The following is a 21,189-nucleotide window of genomic DNA, read 5'->3' as shown; positions in this document are numbered from 1 at the left end:
TAGCCTGCAGTAACCTTGAAGAGTTGCTACAGTACTGTAGCCTACTATTGCAGTACAGTGCATGATGAGGAGGAGAGAAGGAGACTGGAGTGGCGCATGTCGGGTTATTTGTTCACAATGTGGTCAGCAGCATATTTGCATGTTCCTGTTATAGTCTATCTATATAGACAATTAAAATGTATAATATTGCAGAGGTGCCTAAAAAGGAATGTATTCTGCTGCAATAACAACTCTTTATTACATTCATTATATTATTGTTTACTTTTTTAACCTCTAAACATTGGAGGCTCTGTATGACATTGTATCCATACACAGTACCAGTCAAAAGTTTGGACACACCTACTCATTCCAGGGTTTTTCTTTATTTTGACTATTTTATACATTGTATAATAATAGTGAAGACCTCAAAACTATGAATAAAATAAAATTGTATTGGTCACAGACACATTTTTAGCAGATGTTATTGTGGATGTAGCGAAATGCTTGTGTTAAAATAAAATACAATTTTATTGTTCACATACAGATGCGAAATGCTTCCTAGCGCAAGTGAGTAGTGTTCCATTATTAAAGTGGCCAGTGATTCAAAGTCTATGTATATAGGGCAGCAGCCTAAGGTGCAGGGTTGCGTAACCGGGTGGAAGCCGGCTAGTGATGGCTATTTAACAGTCTGATGACCTTAAGATAGAAGCTATTTTTCAGTCTCTCGGTCCCATTTGATGCACCTGTACTGACCTCGCCTTCTGAATGATAGCGGGGAGAACAGGCCGTGGTTCGGGTGGTTGATGTTCTTGATGATCTTTTTGACCTTCCTGTGACATCGGGTGCTCTGCGGTTGCGGGCGGTGCAGTTGCTGTACCAGGCGGTGATACAGCCCGACAGGATGCTCTCAATTGTGCATCTATAAACGTTTGTGAGGGGTTTAAGGGCCAAGCCAAATTTCTTCAGCCTACTGAGGTGGAGTTGTTGTTTCTTGTCTTTACCACCTGGGGGTGGCCGTCAGGAAGTCCAGGACCTAGTTGCACAAGGCGGGGTTCAGACCCAGGGCCCCGAGCTTAATGATGAGCTTGGAGGGTACTATGGTGTTGAATGCTGCACTAAAGTCAATGAACAGAATTCTTGCATTTGTATTCCTATTATCCAGATGGGATAGGGCACTATGCAGTGCGATGGCGATTGCATCGTCTGTGGATATATTGGGGCGGTAAGCAAATTGAAGTGGGTCTAGGGTGTCAGGTAAGGTAGAGGCTAAATGATCCTTAACTAGCCTCTCAAAGCACTTCATGATGACAGAAGTGAGTGCTACAGGGCGATAGTCATGTAGTTCAGTAACTTTTGCTTTCTTGGGTACAGGAACAATGGTGGACATCTTGAAGCATGTGGAGACATCAGACTGGGATAGGGAGAGATTGAATATGTTCGTAAACACTCCAGCCAGCTGGTCTGCGCATGCTCGGAGGACTCGGCTAGGGATGTCGCCTGGGCCGGCAGCCTTGTGAGGGTCAACACGCTTAAATGTCTTATTCGCGTCAGCCACGGAGAAGGAGAGCCCACAGTCCTTGGTAGCAGGCCACATTGGTGGAACTGTGTTATCCTCAAAGCGGGCAAAGAATGTATTTAGCTTGACTGGAAGCAAAACGTTGGTGTCCGCGACGTGGCTGGTTTTCCTTTGTAGTATGTGATTGTCTGTAGACCCTGCCAAAAAAATGATTGTGCATGAGCTGTTGAATTGCAACTCTACTTTGTCTCAGTATTGACGCTTTTCCTGTTTGATTGCCTTACGTAGGGTACAACTACACTTTTTGTATTTGACCATATTCCCAGTCCCCTTGTCATGGTTAAATGCAGTGGTTTGCGCTTTCAGTTTTGCGCCAATGCTGCCATCCATCCACGGTTTCTTTTTTGGGAGGTTTTAATAGTCACAGTGGGTACAACATCTCCTATGCACTTCCTGGTGAACTCAGTCACCGTATAACACACATGGAATTATGTAGTAACCAAAAACGTGTGAAACAAATCAAAATATATTTTATATTTGAAAATCTTCAAAGTAGCCACCCTTTGCCTTGATGACAGCTTTGCACACTCTTGGCATTATCTTAACCAGCTTCATGATGTAGTCACCTGGAATGAATTTCAAGGAAAAGGTTAAAAGTTTTTAAAAGTTAATTTGTGTAATTTCTTCCCTGCTTAATGCGTTGGAACCAATCAGTAGTGTTGTGACAAGATAGCGTTGGTATACAGAAGATAGCCCTATTCGGTAAAATACCAAGTCCATATAATGGCAAGAACAGCTCAAATAAGCAAAGAGAAATGACAGTCCATCATTACTTTAAGACATGAAGGTCAGTGAAGAATGAACATTTCAAATGCTATGATGAAATTGGCTCTCGTGAGGACCACCACAGGAAAGGACAACCCAGAGTTACTTTTGCTGCAGAGGATAAATTCATTAGATTTACCAGCCTCAGAAATTGCTGCCCAAATGTGACCAACCACCTTGATTCGGTCTTATGTAGCAAAATCTGAACTTGTGTTTATTGGATAAAAGCAGAGACACAGAGCTACAAAATGGAATTGCATACGCTGCATTTGAGGGACAATGGGAAAGTAATTCTGCTTTGAAAGTTGTCAAAATTGTAACCTTACTTTTTAGAAAATGGCCTTTGAATGTTTTGGTACCTGCTGGAGGGCTCTTCTTTGTCTCCACCCTTTCAGCATCGTTCACACCCTGTTAAGCATTAGCCCCACACATCTCTAAGGGTTTATCCGAGTTCTGTCCTAACAACAGCAGTCAAGCACCCAAGCTAATTGGCTAATGTTGGCTAGCTTGCTATCTACTTCCAGACGCAAATGAGAGAACAGCTCACTGACCGTTTTACTCACCCTAGAATAGTGGTTTGGCTGTTTTTATGTTATCCAGAGCGTTGGTGACTGCAACTGTGCTGCTGGCAACAATTTAGGCTTTTTTGCCAACATTTACTGACACCGGCCATATTCAATGGGTGTTTACAGTTTGTAAATTTGTCAAGTTATTCTGCACTCTAGCACACTCAGACAAGAGTGCTCTGAAATCGGAGTAGATAGCCAAAGCGAATTTACCAGCTAGGTCTATCAACATTTGTCGCAGTGACATTCTATTGAAATGGACACTTCCATAGTGGAGTCTTTTGTTAAGACATGTAGCTAACTAGCTAGCTAAGCAATGAACCATAATCCCAACTCATGACATTACTACCCTGCATGAATCAGTGTTAGACAGGATTAGCTACACATACAGACCAGCTTAAATAGACAGAAGCGTGCTATATGGAATTCCAATCCGAACTCATTTCTCGGCATGTCCAGCCTACTCATTGTCGCAGCCAATCATGGCTAGTGGGGAGGTTGCTCTTTTTTTCCACGGCTAAACCAACTAGGCTCGTAATTTAACAATTTTATTTGTATTTACAGATGACATACAAGTCTGTTATTAAGGCACATAAAAGTTCACATTCCAGAAGGCATTTCTGCTGTTCAGAGGAGACTGCTTGAATCAGGCCTTCTTGGTTGAATTGCTGAAAAGAAACCACTACTAGAGAACACCAATAATAAGAAGAGACTTGCTTGGGTCAAGAAACACAAGCAATGGACATTAGACTGGTGGAAATCTGTCCTTTGGTATGATGAGTCCAAATTTGTGAGACGCAGAGTAGGTGAATGGATGATCTCCGCATGTGTGGTTCCCACCGTGAAGCATGGAGGAGGTGTGATGGTGTTGGGGTGCTTTGCTGGTTACACTGTCAGTGAAGTATTTAGAATTCAAGGCACACTAAACCAGCATGGCTACCACAGCATTCTGCAGCGATACGCCATCCCATCTGGTATGCACTTAGTGGGATAATCATTTGTTTTCAACAGAACAATGACCCAACACACCTCTAGGCTGTGTAAGGGCTATTTGACCAAGAAGGAGAGTGATGGAGTGCTGCATCAGATGACCTGGCCTCCACAATCACCTGACCTCAACCCAATTGAGATGGTTTGGGATGAGTTGGACCGCAGAGTGAAGGAAAAGCAGCCAACAAGTGCTCAGTATATGTGGGAACTCAAGACAGTTGAGAAAGCATTCCAGGTGAAACTGGTTGAGAGAATGCCAAGAGTGTGCAAAGCTGTCATCAAGGCAAAAGGGTGGCTACTTTGAAGAATCTAAATATATATATTTTTTTGAGTTTAACACTTTTTTGTTTTCTACATAATTCCAATATTTCATAGTTTTGATGTCTTTATTATTCTACAATGTAGAAAATAGTACAAATTAAAACCCTTGAATGAGTAGGTGTGTCCAAACTTTTTACGGGTACTGTATGTGTTCTACTGTACAATGAAGTTGAACTAATACTTCACCATATTCCAACCTTAACCTACATACAGACTTAAATGCCCCCTTGGTCAAACCAATTGGACTAACTAATTGTGTAATACCATTTCTGAATTACTTTATTGAGCAGCTTCATCACCTCGCTCTTTCTCCGTGGGTTATAATTTAGTGCCAAGTCCGGTGACGTTAGAAGCCCTATTCCTGAATTGCTATATCACATGGTGTAATGCACTCTCTTACCACTGCATAATATAGCACATGATGTTCAGTTGCAGAATTGCTCATTAGTCATGTCCTAAACAAGATAGGAGTTGGTCCATCCTCCATGTTATATAGGTTAGCCATTTCAGGCCTTAGGAATGCCTAGCAGCACCATTGGGCACCACCATAACTCAAACTCAAATGTGTCCCTCTCTCCCTGCCTCCCTTGCAGCACTCCTCACAGCCTCTGTTCCTGGGGACAGTGACCTGGGTGGTCCTAACCTTTGTCCTCTCTGTGACCTCCCTCCCTGCCGATGCTGAGAAGGGAAGGAGGAAAGTTGTTCATGTACTGGGTAAGATCTCTGACTTTGTCTCTATCCCCATCCCACACATATTGCTTCACTACATTCTGAGGTACGTAGGCTACAAAAATCCATCTTTCCAGAAGCAAGTCTCTAACCGTTGCCACTTGTTATAGACCCCCTTCAGCCCCCAGCTATGCCCTGGACACCATATGTGAATTGATCGCCCCCCCATCTATATTCAGAGTTCGTACTGTTAGGTAATCTAAGCATGTCCCAGTTTAACACCCTGGCCGTCCTACAATCTAAACTAGATGCTCTCAATCTCACACAAATTATCAAGGAACCTACCAGGTACAACCCTAAATCCGTAGCCATGGGCACCCTCATAGATATCCTGACCAACTTGCCCTCTAAATATACCTCTGCTGTCTTCAACCAGGATCTCAGTGATCACTGCCTCATTGCCTGCTTGCGTAATGGGTCCGCGGTCTACCGGCCACCCCTCATCACTGTCAAATGCTCTCTAAAACACTTTAGCGAGCAGGCCTTTCTAATCAACCTGGTCCGGGTATCCTGGAAGGATATTGACCTCATCCCGTCAGTAGAGGAAGCCTGGTTGCTCTTCAAAGGTGCTTTCCTCTCAATCTTAAATAAGCATGCCCCATTAAAAAAATGTAGAACTAAGAACAGATATAGCCCTTGGTTCACTCCAGACTTGACTGCCCTTGACCAGCACAAAAACATCCTGTGGCGTTCTGACTCAATAGCCTTGGCTTCTCAAATGCCTGCCTCGCCTGGTTCACTAACCACTTCTCAGATAGAGTTCTGTGTGTCAAATCGAAGGGCCTGTTGTCCGGACCTCTGGAAGTCTCTGGGGGTGCCACAGGGTTCAATTCTCGGGCCGACTCTTTTCTCTGTATACATCATTGATGTCGCTCTTGCTGCTGGTAATTATCTGATCCACCTCTACGTAGACAACACCATTCTGTATACATCTGGCCCGTCATTGGACACTGTGCTAACAAACCTCCAAACGAGCTTCAGCGCCATACACTCCTTCCGGGGCCTCCAACTGCTTTTAAATGTTAGTAAATCTAAGTGCATACTCTTCAACCGATTTCTGCCCGTACCCTCCCGTCCGACTAGCATCACTACTCCGGACGGTTCTGACTAAGAATATGTGGACAACTACCTAGGTGTCTGGTTAGACTGTAAATTCTCCTTCCAGACTCACATTTAGCATCTCCAATCCAATATTAAATCATTAATTGGCGTCCTATTTTGCAACAAAGCCTCCTTCACTCTTGCCGCCAAACATAGCCTAATAAAACGGACTATTCTACCGATCCTTAACTTTGACGATGTCATTTATAAAATAGCCCCCATCACTCTACTCAGCAAACTGGATGCAGTCTATCACAGTGCCATCTGTTTTGTCACCAAAGCCCCATATGCTACCCACCACTGCCACCTGTATGCTCTCGTTGGCTTGCCCTCACTACATATCCATTGCCAAACTCACTGGCCCCATGTAATCTATAAGTCTTTGCTAGGTAAAGCCCTGCCTTATCTCAGCTCACTGGTCACCATAGCAACACCCAACCGTAGCACGCTCTCCAGCAGGTATATTGCACTGGTCATCCCCAAAGCCAACGCTTCCTTTGGCTGCCTTTCCTTCCAGTTCTCCGCTGCCAATGACTGGAATGAATTGCAAAAATCACTGAAGCTGGAGTCTTATATCTCCCTCTCTAACTTTAAGCATCAGCTGTGAGCAGCTTACCGATCACTGTACCTGTACACAGTGTCACGAACCGGTTCAAAGTTCATAACAAAAAGGGAGACAACGTGGAGCTAAGGAATAACAAAATATATTTATTAACTAAAGACAATTAACAATGGTGTGTGTAGTCAGTAATCAGTAGTATAAGTGAGTGGTGGCATGCATTAATGTGATAATGAGGGGTGTTGAAAGGTGCCAACGCAAACAAACAAAAACAGCCACAAAAATGCCACAGCCGTAGGCTTAGATTTAACGTACAGTGGGGAGAACAAGTATTTGATACACGGACGATTTTGCAGGTTTTCCTACTTACAAAGCATGTAGAGGTCTGTCATTATTATCATAGGTATACTTCAACTGTGAGAGACGGAATCTAAAACAAAAATCCAGAAAATCACATTGTATGATTTTTAATTAAGTAATTAATTTGCAAGGTGCCCAAGCAAACCAAAACAAACAAACAAACAAACAAACAAACAAACAAACAAACAAACAAACAAACAAAAATGCCACAACCCAAAATCTATCAGTGTCTGCATGGAGAGAGTCTCCTCAATGAATGGTGAAGAGGTGCATTTATCCTGGGACACACCCGAGCCCAGGTGTGTCCCATTTCGCTGATGACCCTCCCGGCTCCGCCCATCGACATCCTATTAAGGAAAACAAGAGCAAAGAGAAAGAATCGGCAGACAGAGTGGGTCGTCACAACAGCCAATCTGTAAATAGCATACCCAACTACCTCATCCCCATATTATTACTTACCCTCTTACTCTTTTTCACCCCACTGTTTCTACTTGCACATCATCATCTGCACATCTATCAGTCCAGTATTAATGCTAAATTGTAATTATTTCGCCTCTATGGCCTATTTATTGCCTACCTCCCTACTCTTCTACATTTGCACACACTTGTCATGACGTTGCCCTCTTTGGACACTGTTGCAGGAATTAAATTCCTCTGTTTTAATACCCAATCAAAATTAAACACTGTCAATTCATAAGGATTTGTATGACCCTTATTTTATAAAAATGGACAGAGCCCAGTCTTAAAGTCAAACAGCAGATTTTATTCACGAGAGTACTGCTCCTTACACATTTTACCACAGGTTATGAACTGAAAATGGCGTCAGCGTTTTCTAAATGTTCCGCCTCTTCTTGACACTGGTAGAAAGGCTCTATAGTTCTCAAGCCTTCCCACCTCGCCTAGAGCCAAGGTCATCCTGTGTAGATAAGCATTCTAGCCAGTCTGGCGATATAGTTCATTCATTTCTACCAAGGAACAGACAGTCTTTGTTCTAATTCTTGATTATATTTACACACATTATATTCAGTACTAGGATTAAAAAGCAAATTCATACATATACAGTAACATAATAGTATTCTGATTAGTACATATACAGTAACATAATAGTATTCTGATTAGTACATATTCAGTAACATAATAGTATTCTGATTAGTCAGTCCTGATTGAAATGTATACATAATTAGTCATCATTGATAGAAATTCCCTTAACAGACACCGCGAGCACCATCCAACGTATAAAATATCGGTGAAGAATCCAGCTACGAACTGGTCCGTTTGGTACAATTTTGTGAAACTCATGGGAGACAATACGGCCACATTACCATAACGCTGTTTATACAATAGCCTCAGATATGAGGCTTACATCTAATTGTTGTATAAGATGAATGAGTGAGGATGATACTGTTGGTGAAATTGTGTAATGTGATTTTGGACTGTTTAATGAAGGAAACTCCAATTCCCTTTGGATTGAACTAAATCAGAGGACCACCCATGAGCACAGTTATAATCTGGCATCCTGGGACAGGCCCTTTTCTGCTCTTCCAAATAAAACCCCCACCCGGGTTTTCTATCACCAGACCAGCTTATCTCGATAACGAGAGGGCTAAGGTTTGAGAGGAGACCGAGCTTACCTCAATTATGAGATAGATAAAGGTTGCAGACCACCTTGATAACGAGAGGGCCAAGGTTTGAGACCAGACTGCTGAACTTTTAACCATCCCACGTGGTTAAACTCTTAGACTATCGATACCGACAGAATAAGAACAAGTCTTTGATATTAATTACTAGTCTGCAGCTACGAATTTGGTATCATTGAACGCGAAGACCGACAACCGCTATCTATCCTATAACGACATGAATGAATGTCACTCTGAACTATCCATTCTAACCACGACAGAGAGAGAGAGAGGGCGGACAGACTCTCCAACAGAAACAAACTTCTCAACAGAGATCCCGACGACACACTGAGCGTAAATATATAGATTGATTGCAATTGTTCCCGAATGAGTGAGCGTTCATGTGCAAAGAATTAGCATTTAAATTGTTATAATTATCAACTCTGTAGTGACTTCTCAGCTGACTCCCACTCCCCTTTTGTCTAACAAGCCGCCATGCCGGTTTAGCCCACTAGGGCACATCCGTTATAATTTCTTTGTAACCATCTACTTTGTTTGTTTGTGTTATGCATTTCTGTGAATTACGTAGATAGTAAATAAATGATTTTAAGACAATTGATGTATGGATGACTCATAGTGAAGACTGGGTTCGTGCAGATAACCAACAATTTACGACGTTTGTAATGAGACTAACGTGAGGTAAATAATAATTCATTAATTCGAAGACTAATTGAGCAGATATTAAAATATCTGAAAGCTATATTAGGAAAATTATAACTTTGTAATTTTAATATTTTCCTTGGTTGTCACGCCCTGGCCATAGAGAGGCTTTTTATTCTCTATTTTGGTTAGGCCAGGGTGTGACTAGGGTGGGCATTCTATGTCCTTTTTTCTATGTTTTGTGGCCTGGTATGGTTTTCAATCAGGGACAGCTGTCTATCGTTGTCTCTGATTGAGAACCATACTTAGGTACCCTTTTCCCCCACCTGTTTTGTAGGAAGTTAACTTTGTAGTTGTTCAGGGCACATGAGTAATGAAACTCAAAATAATTATGTAATTCGTCAGTTATTTTTTATTTTCTTTCGACAGTAGAGTAGCCTAAGCACTGCTAGCACTGCTAGTACAGTATTCAGGAGCTGCCAAGTAGCAAGACTATTGGAGTCCAGAATAGCGACACTGCCCTCTGGTGGTTAAATAAAAAATAACTGTCATTGAACCTATTGAAATTAGGCGATCTCAGTGGAGAAATAATGTCAAGAAAAAAAAGGAAGAAGGAACGTAACACGGTGTGTACATTATTACAAATGACTGCAGTGAATGAAGTAATTGCAGAAACTTCTGAAGTGAAGAATTAGATGAAAATTAAGGAATACAAGGAATAAGGAAACTGAACAATTAACTGTGAAAATGGCAACCATTGGTCGAGTACCAGAGTTTGAGGCTACAAAAGAGGATTTTGATTCCTATTTGGAGCGTTTTGAGTGTTGGCTGGCTGCAAATGAAATCAAAGATGAAAAGAAGCAGACACAAAACACCTTCTCAGTGTTTTGGGTCCAACTGAGTATGGATTGCTGAAAGGTCTCATTGAACCAATAAAAGCAGTGGAATTGAACTATTCAGAACTGACTGAAACTCTTTCAAGGGATTTCAAGCCTAAGCCAATTCTCATTGCAGAACGTTTCAGATTTTACCAACGTCACCAGAGTCAAGGGGAAACCTTGGCTGACTACATCCTTGCTTTGAAAAGGCTCGCAAGTACATGTGAGTTTGCACAATTTCTTGATGATGCTCTCCGAGACAAGTTTGTATGTGGTCTCACAGGTGAAGCATATCACAGAAGGCTTCTGTCAGAGAAGGACCTGACCTTTAAGAAAGCCTGTGATATAGCACTTGGACTCGAGCTTGCCCACAGGGATACTATTGAGCTATCGGGACATGCAGAACGTCAGAAAGGTGTTCAACAGGTCAGTGATGCACGTGGTGAAAAAGGCTCACAAAGGTCACACTTTTCTCAGTCCTGTCCTCAAGGTTACACAAGAACAAAGCAGCCCACATCTCAAAGGTCTAAGCCAAGTTGAAACAGATGCTACAGAGATAATCATCAGCACAGTGAAAGTCAGAGAGTGTAAAGCCTCGAAACGCACAGCAAGAGAGCAGTAAGTGTCAGACACAGCACAAGAAGAGGAAGGTACAACTGAAACAGTAGTGGAACTGTTCACAGTGTACACAGCTCAACAACTAAAATATGGAATCTATCTCAGCATGGAGTTAGTGGGAAAACCAGTAAAAATGCAGCTGGACACTGGAGCGTCTGTATCTCTGGTTCCAGAGAGACTCTACAAAGAAAAACTGAAAGTGCTGAGTGCCCTCTTCAGCCCACGTCCATCCGCCTTACTTCATACACTGGTGACACTATTCCTGTGTTAGGGCAGATCCAGGTACCAGTCCGGTATGAGGAGAAGGAGTGGACGCTACCGCTTGTCATTGTTAAAGGAGAAAAATCAGCCTTGCTAGGCAGAAACTGGCTACAAAAGATCAAGTTGAACTGGGGAGAAATCTTCAGTCTGAGAAATGACAAACCAGTGAGTCAGGCTACACTCACCAACATGCTGGAGACGCACAAAGAACTTTTCAAAGATGGCTACGGTGAAATACAAGACTTCACAGCAAAAGGCAGAGTGCAAGAAGGAACCAAGCCTGTCTTTCACAAACCACGTCCAGTTCCCAATGCTCTTAAGGAAGCAGTAGAGAAGGAACTGGACTGCCTACAGAAGAATAACATAATCACAAAAGTAGCGAGGAGCGACTCGACCGCTCCGATTGTTGTAGTTCCAAAGAAAGACAAGACCGTCAGAATGTGCGGTGACTACAAGGTCACAGTAAATCACTGCATACTACCAGAGGAATATCCACTACCAAACGCTGAAGATCTGTTTGCCACTCTAGCTGATGGGAAGGTTTTCAGTAAGCTGGACCTGGCATTCGCTTATCAGCAACTGAAGCTGGATCTGGAGTCAGAACAGTATCTGACCATCAATAAACACAAGGGGCTATTCAGATTCAATCGCTTGGCCTATGGAATCTCGACAGCTCCAGCGATATTCCAACAAACAATGGATCAGTTCTTGGATGGTATAGACCATGTTGTGTGCTTCATGGACGATATCCCCGTGTCAGCACCAACCATTGGAGAGCACATTGTAGTGCTGGACAAAGTGATGTCAAGACTGGAAAAATATGGAGTGAGAATGAAAAGCAGCAAGTGTGAGTTCCTCCAGGACTCAGTGGAGTATCTCGGATACAAGATTGATGCACAAGGCCTGCACCCAACCAACAGCAAGGTGGAAGCAATCGTAAACACACCAGCACCCACAAATATCTCAGGGCTGAGGTCATTTTTGGGGCTCCTGAACTATTTACGGAAAGTTTGTGGCAAACTTGTCCACATTGTTGCATCCGCTTCACCAACTGCTGCAGGCCGATACAAAGTGGAATTGGTCCCCAAAATGCAAAGAAGCATTCAAGACTTGCAAACAGCGTCTGCTAAAGAGCAAGTGGCTTGCCCACTACACCACAGAGATGAAGCTGAGACCCGCGTGTGATGCATCTCCATACGGAGTAGAAGCCGTCATCTCACATGTTCTACCGTCAGATGAAGAACACCCTATCGTATTTGCATCACGGACTCTGTCACCAAGTGAGAAAAATTATGCTCAAATTGAGAAGGAATCCCTGAGCATAATATTCGGAGTGAAGAAGTTTCACAAATACCTCTACGAAAGGAAGTTCCAACTGCTGACAGATCACAAGCCTCTGTTGGCCATCCTTGGACCAAAATCAGCTATACCAACCCTTGCTGCACTTCGAATGCAACGTTGGGCTCTGATATTGTTAGCCTACGACTACGAGATTGAGTACAGACGATCCAGTGATCACGCAAATGCCTGATGCACTATCAAGACTACCATGCAATAGTGACTCCGACAGTGAAGATGATAGAGCAGTCTTCCAGATCTCTCTCATTGACGAACTGCGCATGTCTGCTTCAGACATAGCAGAGGAAACAAGGAAAGATCCAGTGCTTTCCAAAGTCTTGGACTTAACATTAGGCGGTTGGCCAACCTTCGTAAATGACGATAACCTTCGTCCATTCATTGACAAGAAAGACCAGTTGTCCACTGATCAAGGATGTGTTCTGTGGGGATCAAGTGTGGTGGTACCTCACAAATTCCAGAGGAGACTGCTATCTGACCTGCATGAGAGACATCCAGGGATCACTCGAATGAAAGCACTCGCTCGATGTTATCTGTGGTGGCCTGGACTGGATCAGGACATTCAACAGCATGTAGGCCACTGCTCACCTTGTGAAGCTGTTCGCAACAAGCCTGCTGCTGCGCCTCTTCATCCATGGTCCTGGGCTGCTACACCTTGGGAACGCATCCATGTGGATTACGCCGAGATTGACAAGAAACATTTCCTTGTTGTCATCTATGTCCATTCCAAGAGAATGCAAGTGTTCCCTACTCAACTGACCACAGCTGAGAAGACCATCAATCTTCTCAGACACCTGTTCGCATCCTTTGGACTAGTCAAGGAGCTCGTATCAGACAATGGCCCTCCTTTCACGTCAAATGATTTTGAAATGTTTCTCAAGAATAACGGAGTAAGGCACATCCTGTCACCACCTTACCATCCGGCATCAAACGGAGCAGCGGAGAGAGCCGTGCAAACCTTTAAGAAGGCCTGGACTAAACTAGAGGTTCAGTCTGTGCCCACCCACCAAAGGCTTCCCCGGTTCCTGTTTACTTACCGTAACACACCCCACACAGAGTAACGGAATGTACACCAGGTGAACTGTTTCTGAAACGCCAACCACGTACCCGCCTGACATTGTTAAAACCAGACTTGTCAAGCACTGAGGCAAAGCACCAGCTACAGCAGAAGAAATCTCATGAAAGACACTCAAAGACTGCCAGAGAATTCAAAGAGGGAGAGAGGGTGATGGTACGTGATTTCAGACACCCTAAGCGCCTGTGGAACTCAGGTGTGATCTTGACTTACCAAGTCCAAATTGGTCATCGCCAGGTCAACGTTCATGTGGATCATCTGCTACAGTCCAACGCCCCAGCAGAGACATGCCGAGAGAACAAGAACAATAACAACCCCCAGGACTATTCTCCTGACAGTGGATGTACAGGAGAGACAGAGCCTGACCTTCCACCTCAACCTGTCCCTCCACAGGAAGCCCAGGAGGAGTGGAGACATCCTATTTTACAGCAAAGGGCACCACAAAAGCTTGACCTGTGAGTTGAGCTGGTTAAGGAGGTAACATGTTTAAGAATGCATTGTTCAGATATTGCATTAGTAGTTCCCTAATGTATTTACCTTGTTCTCTGGGAGTTAAACACTATGGGGGAGGAGTGTAGTATCTGGGATCTACATCTGTTTATATTAGTTACTGTGCTGTTACTAAGCAGTAATGTATTAGGGCAGTGTTACGTTACTACACCTAATAGGAAATGCACATGCGCACTAGGGTGCCGCGAACTGTAGAACATGAGGGGTTTCGACTAAACGAAAACCAACTGTACTCCCGTCTTCTACCTGGTCATTTCTCCACAACACAAATATTACATTGAGCAATGTAATAAAGTAATGACTTTTCAAATAAGTTACCTTACACATTATATTGGCTGGCGATTTGTTAGATACGCTATCCTTACAAACCACATAGCATATCATTACAGCAGTATGTACTGGTATGTTAGCTAGCTACCTAACATTAGTTGGCTATTTATACATCAAACTTGCTAGTGTATTAACAATAGGATATCTAACTAACTAGCCAACTTTTATTTACTTGATTATTCCCGTCAATTCTTAGCTTAGCTAAATGGTATAGTCGTTGTGCGTTCTCAATGGACATTCGGGTGCTTTCGTAAATTTGCTCTGGCTATCTACTCCGATTTCAGAGCACTCTCGTCTGAGTGTACAGAGCGCAGAATGAATTTACCAGAGCTCAACACTGGTTAAATATGGCCGGTGTCAGTAAACATCTGCAAAAAAAGCATAATTCAATTGTTTCCAGCAGCACAGTTCCAGTCACCAATGCTCTGGATAACATGAAAACGGCCTAACCAGCTCTGCTAGGGCGAGTAAAATGGTCAGAGTGGTTTCATTTGTGTCTGGAAGTAGATAGCAAGGTAGCCAACGTCAGCTTGGGTACATGACTGCCAGGCAAGAACGCTCAAATCAACCTCACTCCTCGGCTCGAGGAGTTTACAAACTGACAATCTGACAATGCTCTGAATTTATGAGCGCACTCCAGATTAAATTTAAGAACACACCCGAAGTTGTAAAATATCTAACTAGTCATTTGTAGGCTAACTAGCTAGCAAGAGGTTGCATAGCAACAGCATCAACTTCTGGTAGACAGGCAAAGAGCTAGTACATTCAACTGAAAGGATACCGTTCGGTTACAGTATAATAAAATTAACTAATAGTATATAGTATGTAGTATATACTCATTAAGTATGTAGTATACAGTATGTTAGTACAGGTATTTGAACACAGCTCAGAAGTTCTTTCTTCGATGAGGCAGTGCCAGGGACACAGAACAAGGCTTGCTGAGGTCTGGTCTTGATGATGAAACACACATCTCTCAGGTGACACGACTCCTCACCCCCATTGGCCCCCACAGGGGAAACGATAGCCATTGTAGAGAGAAGAATATAGTATGTGAGCAAGGAAGATCCACAAAGACTATCTAATTATATACACTTTCACTATCCTAATATTTTAACTGAAGTTTGGGTGGTTCCCATAACTGTAGCAGTAGTCCCAATATACAGTGCATTTGGAAAGTTTTCCGACCATTTCCAGATTTTGTTACATTACAGCCTTATTCTAAAATGGATTAAATCATTTTTTCCCCTTTATCACTCTACACACAATACCCCATAATGACAAAGCAAAAACAAGTTTTTAGAATTTTTTTCAAATGTATTACAAATAAAATAAAATGGAAGTATTCAGACCCTTTACTCAGTACTTTGTTGAATTACAGCCTCAAGTCTTCTTCGGTATGACGCTACAAGCTTGGCACACGTGTATTTGGGGAGCTTCTCCCATTCTTCTCTGCAGATCCTCTCAAGCTCTGTCAGGTTGGATGGGGAGTGTCGCTGCACAGCTATTTTCAGGTCTCTCCAGAGATGTTTGATTGGGGTCAAGTCCGGGCTCTGGCTGGGACACTCAAGGACATTCAGAGACTTGTCTCGAAGCCACTCCTGTGTTGTCTTGGCTGTATGCTTAGGATCTTTGTCTTGTTGGAAGGTGAACCTGCGCCCCAGTCTGAAGTTTGCTCCGTTCATCTTTCCCTCGATCCTGACTAGTCTCCCAGTCCCTGCCACTGAATAACATCCCCACAGCATCATTCACCGTAGGGATGTTGCCAGGTTTACTCCAGACGTGACGCTTGGCATTCAGGCCAAAGAGTTCAATTTTGGTTTCATCATAGAGAATCTTGTTTCTCATGGTCTGAGAGTTCTTTAGGTGCCTTATGGCAAACTCCAAACGGGCTGTCATATGTCTTGTACTGAGGAGTAGCTTCCGTCTGACCACTCTGCCATATAGGCCTGATTGGTGGAGTGCTGCAGAGGAACTCTGGAGCTCTGACAGAGTGACCATTGGATTCTTGGTCACCTCGCTGACCAAGGCCCTTCTTCCCCGATTGCTAATTTTGGCCGAGCGGCCAGCTCTAGGAAGAGTCTTGGTGGTTCCAAACTTCTTCCATTTAAGAATGATGGAGGCCACTTTGTTCTTGGGGACCTTCAATCCTGCAGACATTTTTTGGTTCCCTACCCCAGATCTGTGCCTCAACACAATCCTGTCTCGGAGCACAGCAGACAATTTCTTCGACCTCATGGATTGGTCTTTGCTCTGACATGCACTTATATAGACAGATGTGTGCCTTTCTAAATAATGTCCACTCAATTGAATTTTTCACAGGTTGACTCCAATCAAGTTGTAGGAACATCTCAAGGATGATCAATGGAAACAGGATGCAGCTGAGCTCAATTTCGAGTAACATTGCAAAGGGTCGGAATACTTTTGTAAATAAGGTATTTCATTCTTTCATTTTTATAAATTTGCAGAATTTTGAAAACATCTGTTTTGGTTTTGTCGTTATGGAGTATTGTGTTTAGATTGATGAGGGGGGAAAGGTATTTAATCCATTTTAGAATAAGGCTGTAACATAACAAAATGTGGAAAAAGTCAAGGGTTCTGAATACTTTCTAATGCACTGTAGGTAAAGTACAGATACAGGTCAGCTCAAGGGTGTCATATTCACTCTTCAATAAGGTCTGGAGGGGCGCACTGACATTTTTTCCACTCGCCGTTAAAATGCAAATAAAATTGTCCTCTATCCGTCTTTTAGGGAATTGTCAATGCTCCCTGACTGCCTAGCTTTCATTTATGTGATCATTAGCGAGCTGGAAACAGTCAAAAAACTGTGTGAATGTAGGTACGATATAATTTCTACAGGGTTTCAATTTGGTTTTAGTCATGTTAAAGTATATTGAGTTTTTTCCCCTGCCAAAAAATACAAAAAATGTAAATATTATTATGATAATGTTTTAATCAAACCACCTGCAGGCCAGAGTGGACCCCCTTGCAGGACCAGATCATTGAAAAGCATAATTCCTCCCAACCTTACCTCTCCTGACCATTATTCTTCCTTTATTCTCCCTCTTTGTGTCCAGAGGATGACACTGGAGCAGTGATCGTTCAGACCGCCCCTGGTAAAGTGATCACACACCGGGGAGGCTCCATCACTCTGCCCTGCCGCTACCACCACGAACCCGAGAGCTCCGACCCCAACCGCATCCGCATCAAGTGGACCAAGGTGACGGATGCACTGGTGTTTGAGGACGTGTTTGTGGCGTCGGGCCTTCAGCAGAGGGTGTTCAGATCGTACCGGGGTCGTGTGTCCCTAGAACAGAATGGACCGGGAGACGCATCTGTCATCATCCACAACGTCACTTTGGAGGACTACGGACGCTACGAGTGCGAGGTCACCAACGACATGGAGGACGACACGGGGTTTGTCAACCTGGATCTTGAAGGTCAGGGGTTAAGGATGAAGGGTTCAAATCAAATCACATTTAATTTTAATATGCTTCGTAAACAACAGGTGTAGACTAACAGTGAAATGCTTACATATGGGCCCTTCCCAACAATGCAGAGAAAAACAATTATAACATAAGGAATACATACACAAATCAAATCAAATGTATTTATATAGCCCTTCTTACATCAGCTGATATATCAAAGTGCTGTACAGAAACCCAGCCTAAAACCCCAAACAGCAAGCAATGCAGGTGTAAAAGCACGGCGGCTCTGAAAAATTCCCTAGAAAGGCCAAAACATAGGAAGAAACCTAGAGAGGAACAAGGCTATGAGGGGTGGCCAGTGCCGGGTGGAGATTATAACAGATTATAACAGAGCATGGCCAAGATGTTCAAATGTTCATAAATGATCAAACATGGATCATGGTCAAATAATAGTAATCACAGTGAACAGGTAAGGGTTCCATAGCCGCAGGCAGAACAGTTGAAACTGGAGCAGCAGCACTGCCAGGTGGACTGGGGACAAAGAGGAGTCATTATGCCAGGTAGTCCTGAGGCATGGTCCTAGGGCTCAGGTCCTCTGAGAGAGAGAAAGAAAGAGAGAAAGAGAGAATTAGAGAGAACATACTTAAATTCACACAGGACACCGGATAAGACAGGAGAAATACTCCAGATATAACAGACTAATAATAATAATAATAATAAGACTGACCCTAGCCTCCCGACACATAAACAGCAGCATAAATACTGGAGGCTGAGACAGGACGGGTCAGGAGACACTGTGGCCCCATCCGATGATACTCCCGGACAGGGCCAAACAGGCAGGATATAACCCGACCCACTTTGCCAAAGCACAGCCCCCACACTGCCTGGCCTGCACCCTATTTCATTGTGGAGCTGGGGGAGTTAGAGCCCTGTCTATGTTCGTAGATAAGATGAGAGCACCCCTCCAGCTAGGATGGAGTCCGTCACTCCTCAACAGGCCAGGCTTTGTCCTGTTTGTGGGTGAGTCCCAGAAAGAGGGCCAATTATCTACAAAGTCTATCTTTTGGGAGGGGCAGAAAACAATTTTCAACCAGCGATTGAGTTGTGAGACTGCTGTAGAGCTCATCACTCCCCCTAACCGGGGCCAGAGACAATTACTCGATGCTGACACATCTTTTGAGCTGATTTACACGCTAAAGCTATGTTGGACCTGGTGACCTATGACTGTTTCATTACACAACGAGTAATGATAACTTGGTTATATACATAGGGTACCAGTACCGAGTTGATGTGCAGGGGTACGAGGTAATTGAGGTCGACATGTACATATATGTAGGGATAAAGAGACTAGGCAACAGGATAAATAATAAACGGTACCAGCAGCGTATGTTATGAGTCGAAAGAGTTAGTGCAAAAGGGGTCAATGCAGATAGTCCGGATAGATGTTGGTTAACAATTTAACTAGCAGTCTTATGGCTTGGGGGTAGAAGCTGTTCAGGGTCCTGGGGGTAGAAGCTGTTACTTACAATGGTGCCGAAGGAGATGGCTGCCATTTTACGATCCCGTAACCAATTGTGTTATTTTGTACATAATGTTTCTGCCACCGTGTCTTATGACCGAAAAGAGCTTCTTGATATCAGGGCAGCGATTACTCACCCCGTTCTTGAGGAAATCTTCTTCTTCAACAAGTCGGATGGGAAGGATTTACTCCAGACACCCGACAAGGCCCTCATCCCCGTCATTCGTAGAAGGAAAAGACGGAGGTATATCATGGACGACGGTCTGGGTGCCTTGTAAGGATCCGTCGCCGAGAGGGTAATCTACCTTCATAATCGATAATAAAATAGACAAACTACGAGCATGCATATATCCTACCAACGGGACATTAAAACTGTAATGTATTATGTTTCACCGAGTCGTGGCTGAACGAAAACATGATTAACATAGAGCTGGCGGGTTTTAAGCTTTTCCGGCAGGATAGTATAGCGGCCTCTGGTAAGACAATGGGAGGCGGCCTATGCATATTTGTAAACAACAGCTGGTGCACGACATCTAAGGAAGTCTCGAGGTTTTGCTCGCCTGAGGTAGAGAATCTCATGATAAGCTGTAGACCACACAATTAACCAAGAGAGTTTACATCTATATTTTTCATAGCTGTCTGTTTACCCCTGCAGACCGATGCTGGCACTAAGACCGCACTCAATGAGCTGTATACTCAAATCAGTTTTACCTCATTTCTATCAGCATGTTAAATATACAATCAGAGGGAAAAAACTCTAGACCACCTTTAATCCACACACAGAGATGCATACAAAGCTCTCCCTCGCCCTCTATGGCAAATCTGACCATAATTCCTGATTACAAGCAAAAACTAAAGTAGGAAGCACCAGTGACTCGGTCAATAAGAAAGTGGTCAGATGAAGCAGATGCTCAGCTACAGGACTGTTTTGCTAGCACAGACCGGAATATTTTCCAGGATTCTTCTGATGACATTGAGGAGTACACCACATCAGTCACTGACTTCATCAATAAGTGCATTGATGACGCCATCCCCACAGTGACCGTACGTACATAACCAAACAAGGCAACATCCGCACTGCCACTTTCAAGGAGCGGGACTCTAAACCAGAAGCCTATAGGAAATCCCGCTATGCCCTCGACGAACTGTCAAACAGGAAAAGCATCAATACAAGACTAACATTGACTCGTACTACACCGGCTGTGACGCTCATCGGATGTGGCAGGGCTTGAAACTATTACAGACTACAAAGGGAAGCACAATAAGAAAGTGGCCAGTGACACAAACCTACCAGATGAGCTAGTGTTACTTGCCTCACTTCAAGGCAAGTAACACTGAAACATGCATGAGAGCACCAGCCACTCCGGACGACTGTGTGATCACGCTCCGATGTGAAGAAGACCTTTAAACAGGTCAACATTCACAAGGCTACAGGGCCAGACACATAACAGACACATAACCAGGACGTGTATTGCGAGCAAGTGCTGACCAACTGGCAAGTCTCTTCACTGACTGAGTTTATTTTTCTTCACCTTTTTTAAGTAGGCAAGTCAGTTAAGAACAAATTCTTATTTTCAATGATGGCCTAGGAACAGTGGGTTACCTGCCTAAATGACTACCGACCTGTAGCACTCACATCTGTAACCATGAAATGCTTTGAAAGGCTGGTCATGGTTCACATCATCACCATTATCACAGAAACCCTAGACCCACTCCAATTTGAATAATGCCCAAACAGATCCACATGTTACTCAATCTATATTGCACTCCACACTGCCCTTTCCCACCTGGACAAAAGGAACACCTATGTGAGAATGCCATTTATTGACTTCAGCCTAGCGTTCAACACCATAGTGCCCTCAAAGCTCATCACTAAGCTAAGGATCCTGGGACTAAACACCTCCCTCTGCAACTGGATCCTGGACTTCCTGACGGGCCACCCCCAGGTGGTAAGGGTAGGGAACAACACAGCCGCCACACTGATCCTCAACACGG

General features: G+C 43.6%; 1 protein-coding gene across 1 annotated transcript in view; it reads left to right on the top strand.

The window, feature by feature from the left end:
- LOC118378472 (hyaluronan and proteoglycan link protein 4-like) overlaps window positions 1–21,189 on the top strand; it is a 45,793-nt gene that overhangs the window by 313 nt on the left and 24,291 nt on the right. Inside the window, exons 2-3 of the mRNA XM_052475098.1 lie at window positions 4,791–4,911; window positions 17,325–17,687. Coding sequence (XP_052331058.1) covers window positions 4,791–4,911; window positions 17,325–17,687 — 484 coding nt within the window. The remainder of the gene's footprint in view (window positions 1–4,790; window positions 4,912–17,324; window positions 17,688–21,189) is intronic.

The sequence above is a fragment of the Oncorhynchus keta genome, chromosome 22, assembly GCF_023373465.1.
Source record: "Oncorhynchus keta strain PuntledgeMale-10-30-2019 chromosome 22, Oket_V2, whole genome shotgun sequence".
NCBI lineage: Eukaryota > Metazoa > Chordata > Actinopteri > Salmoniformes > Salmonidae > Oncorhynchus > Oncorhynchus keta.
Note: the sequence above shows the minus strand (reverse complement) of the source record. Positions and strands in the feature narration are given on the sequence as shown.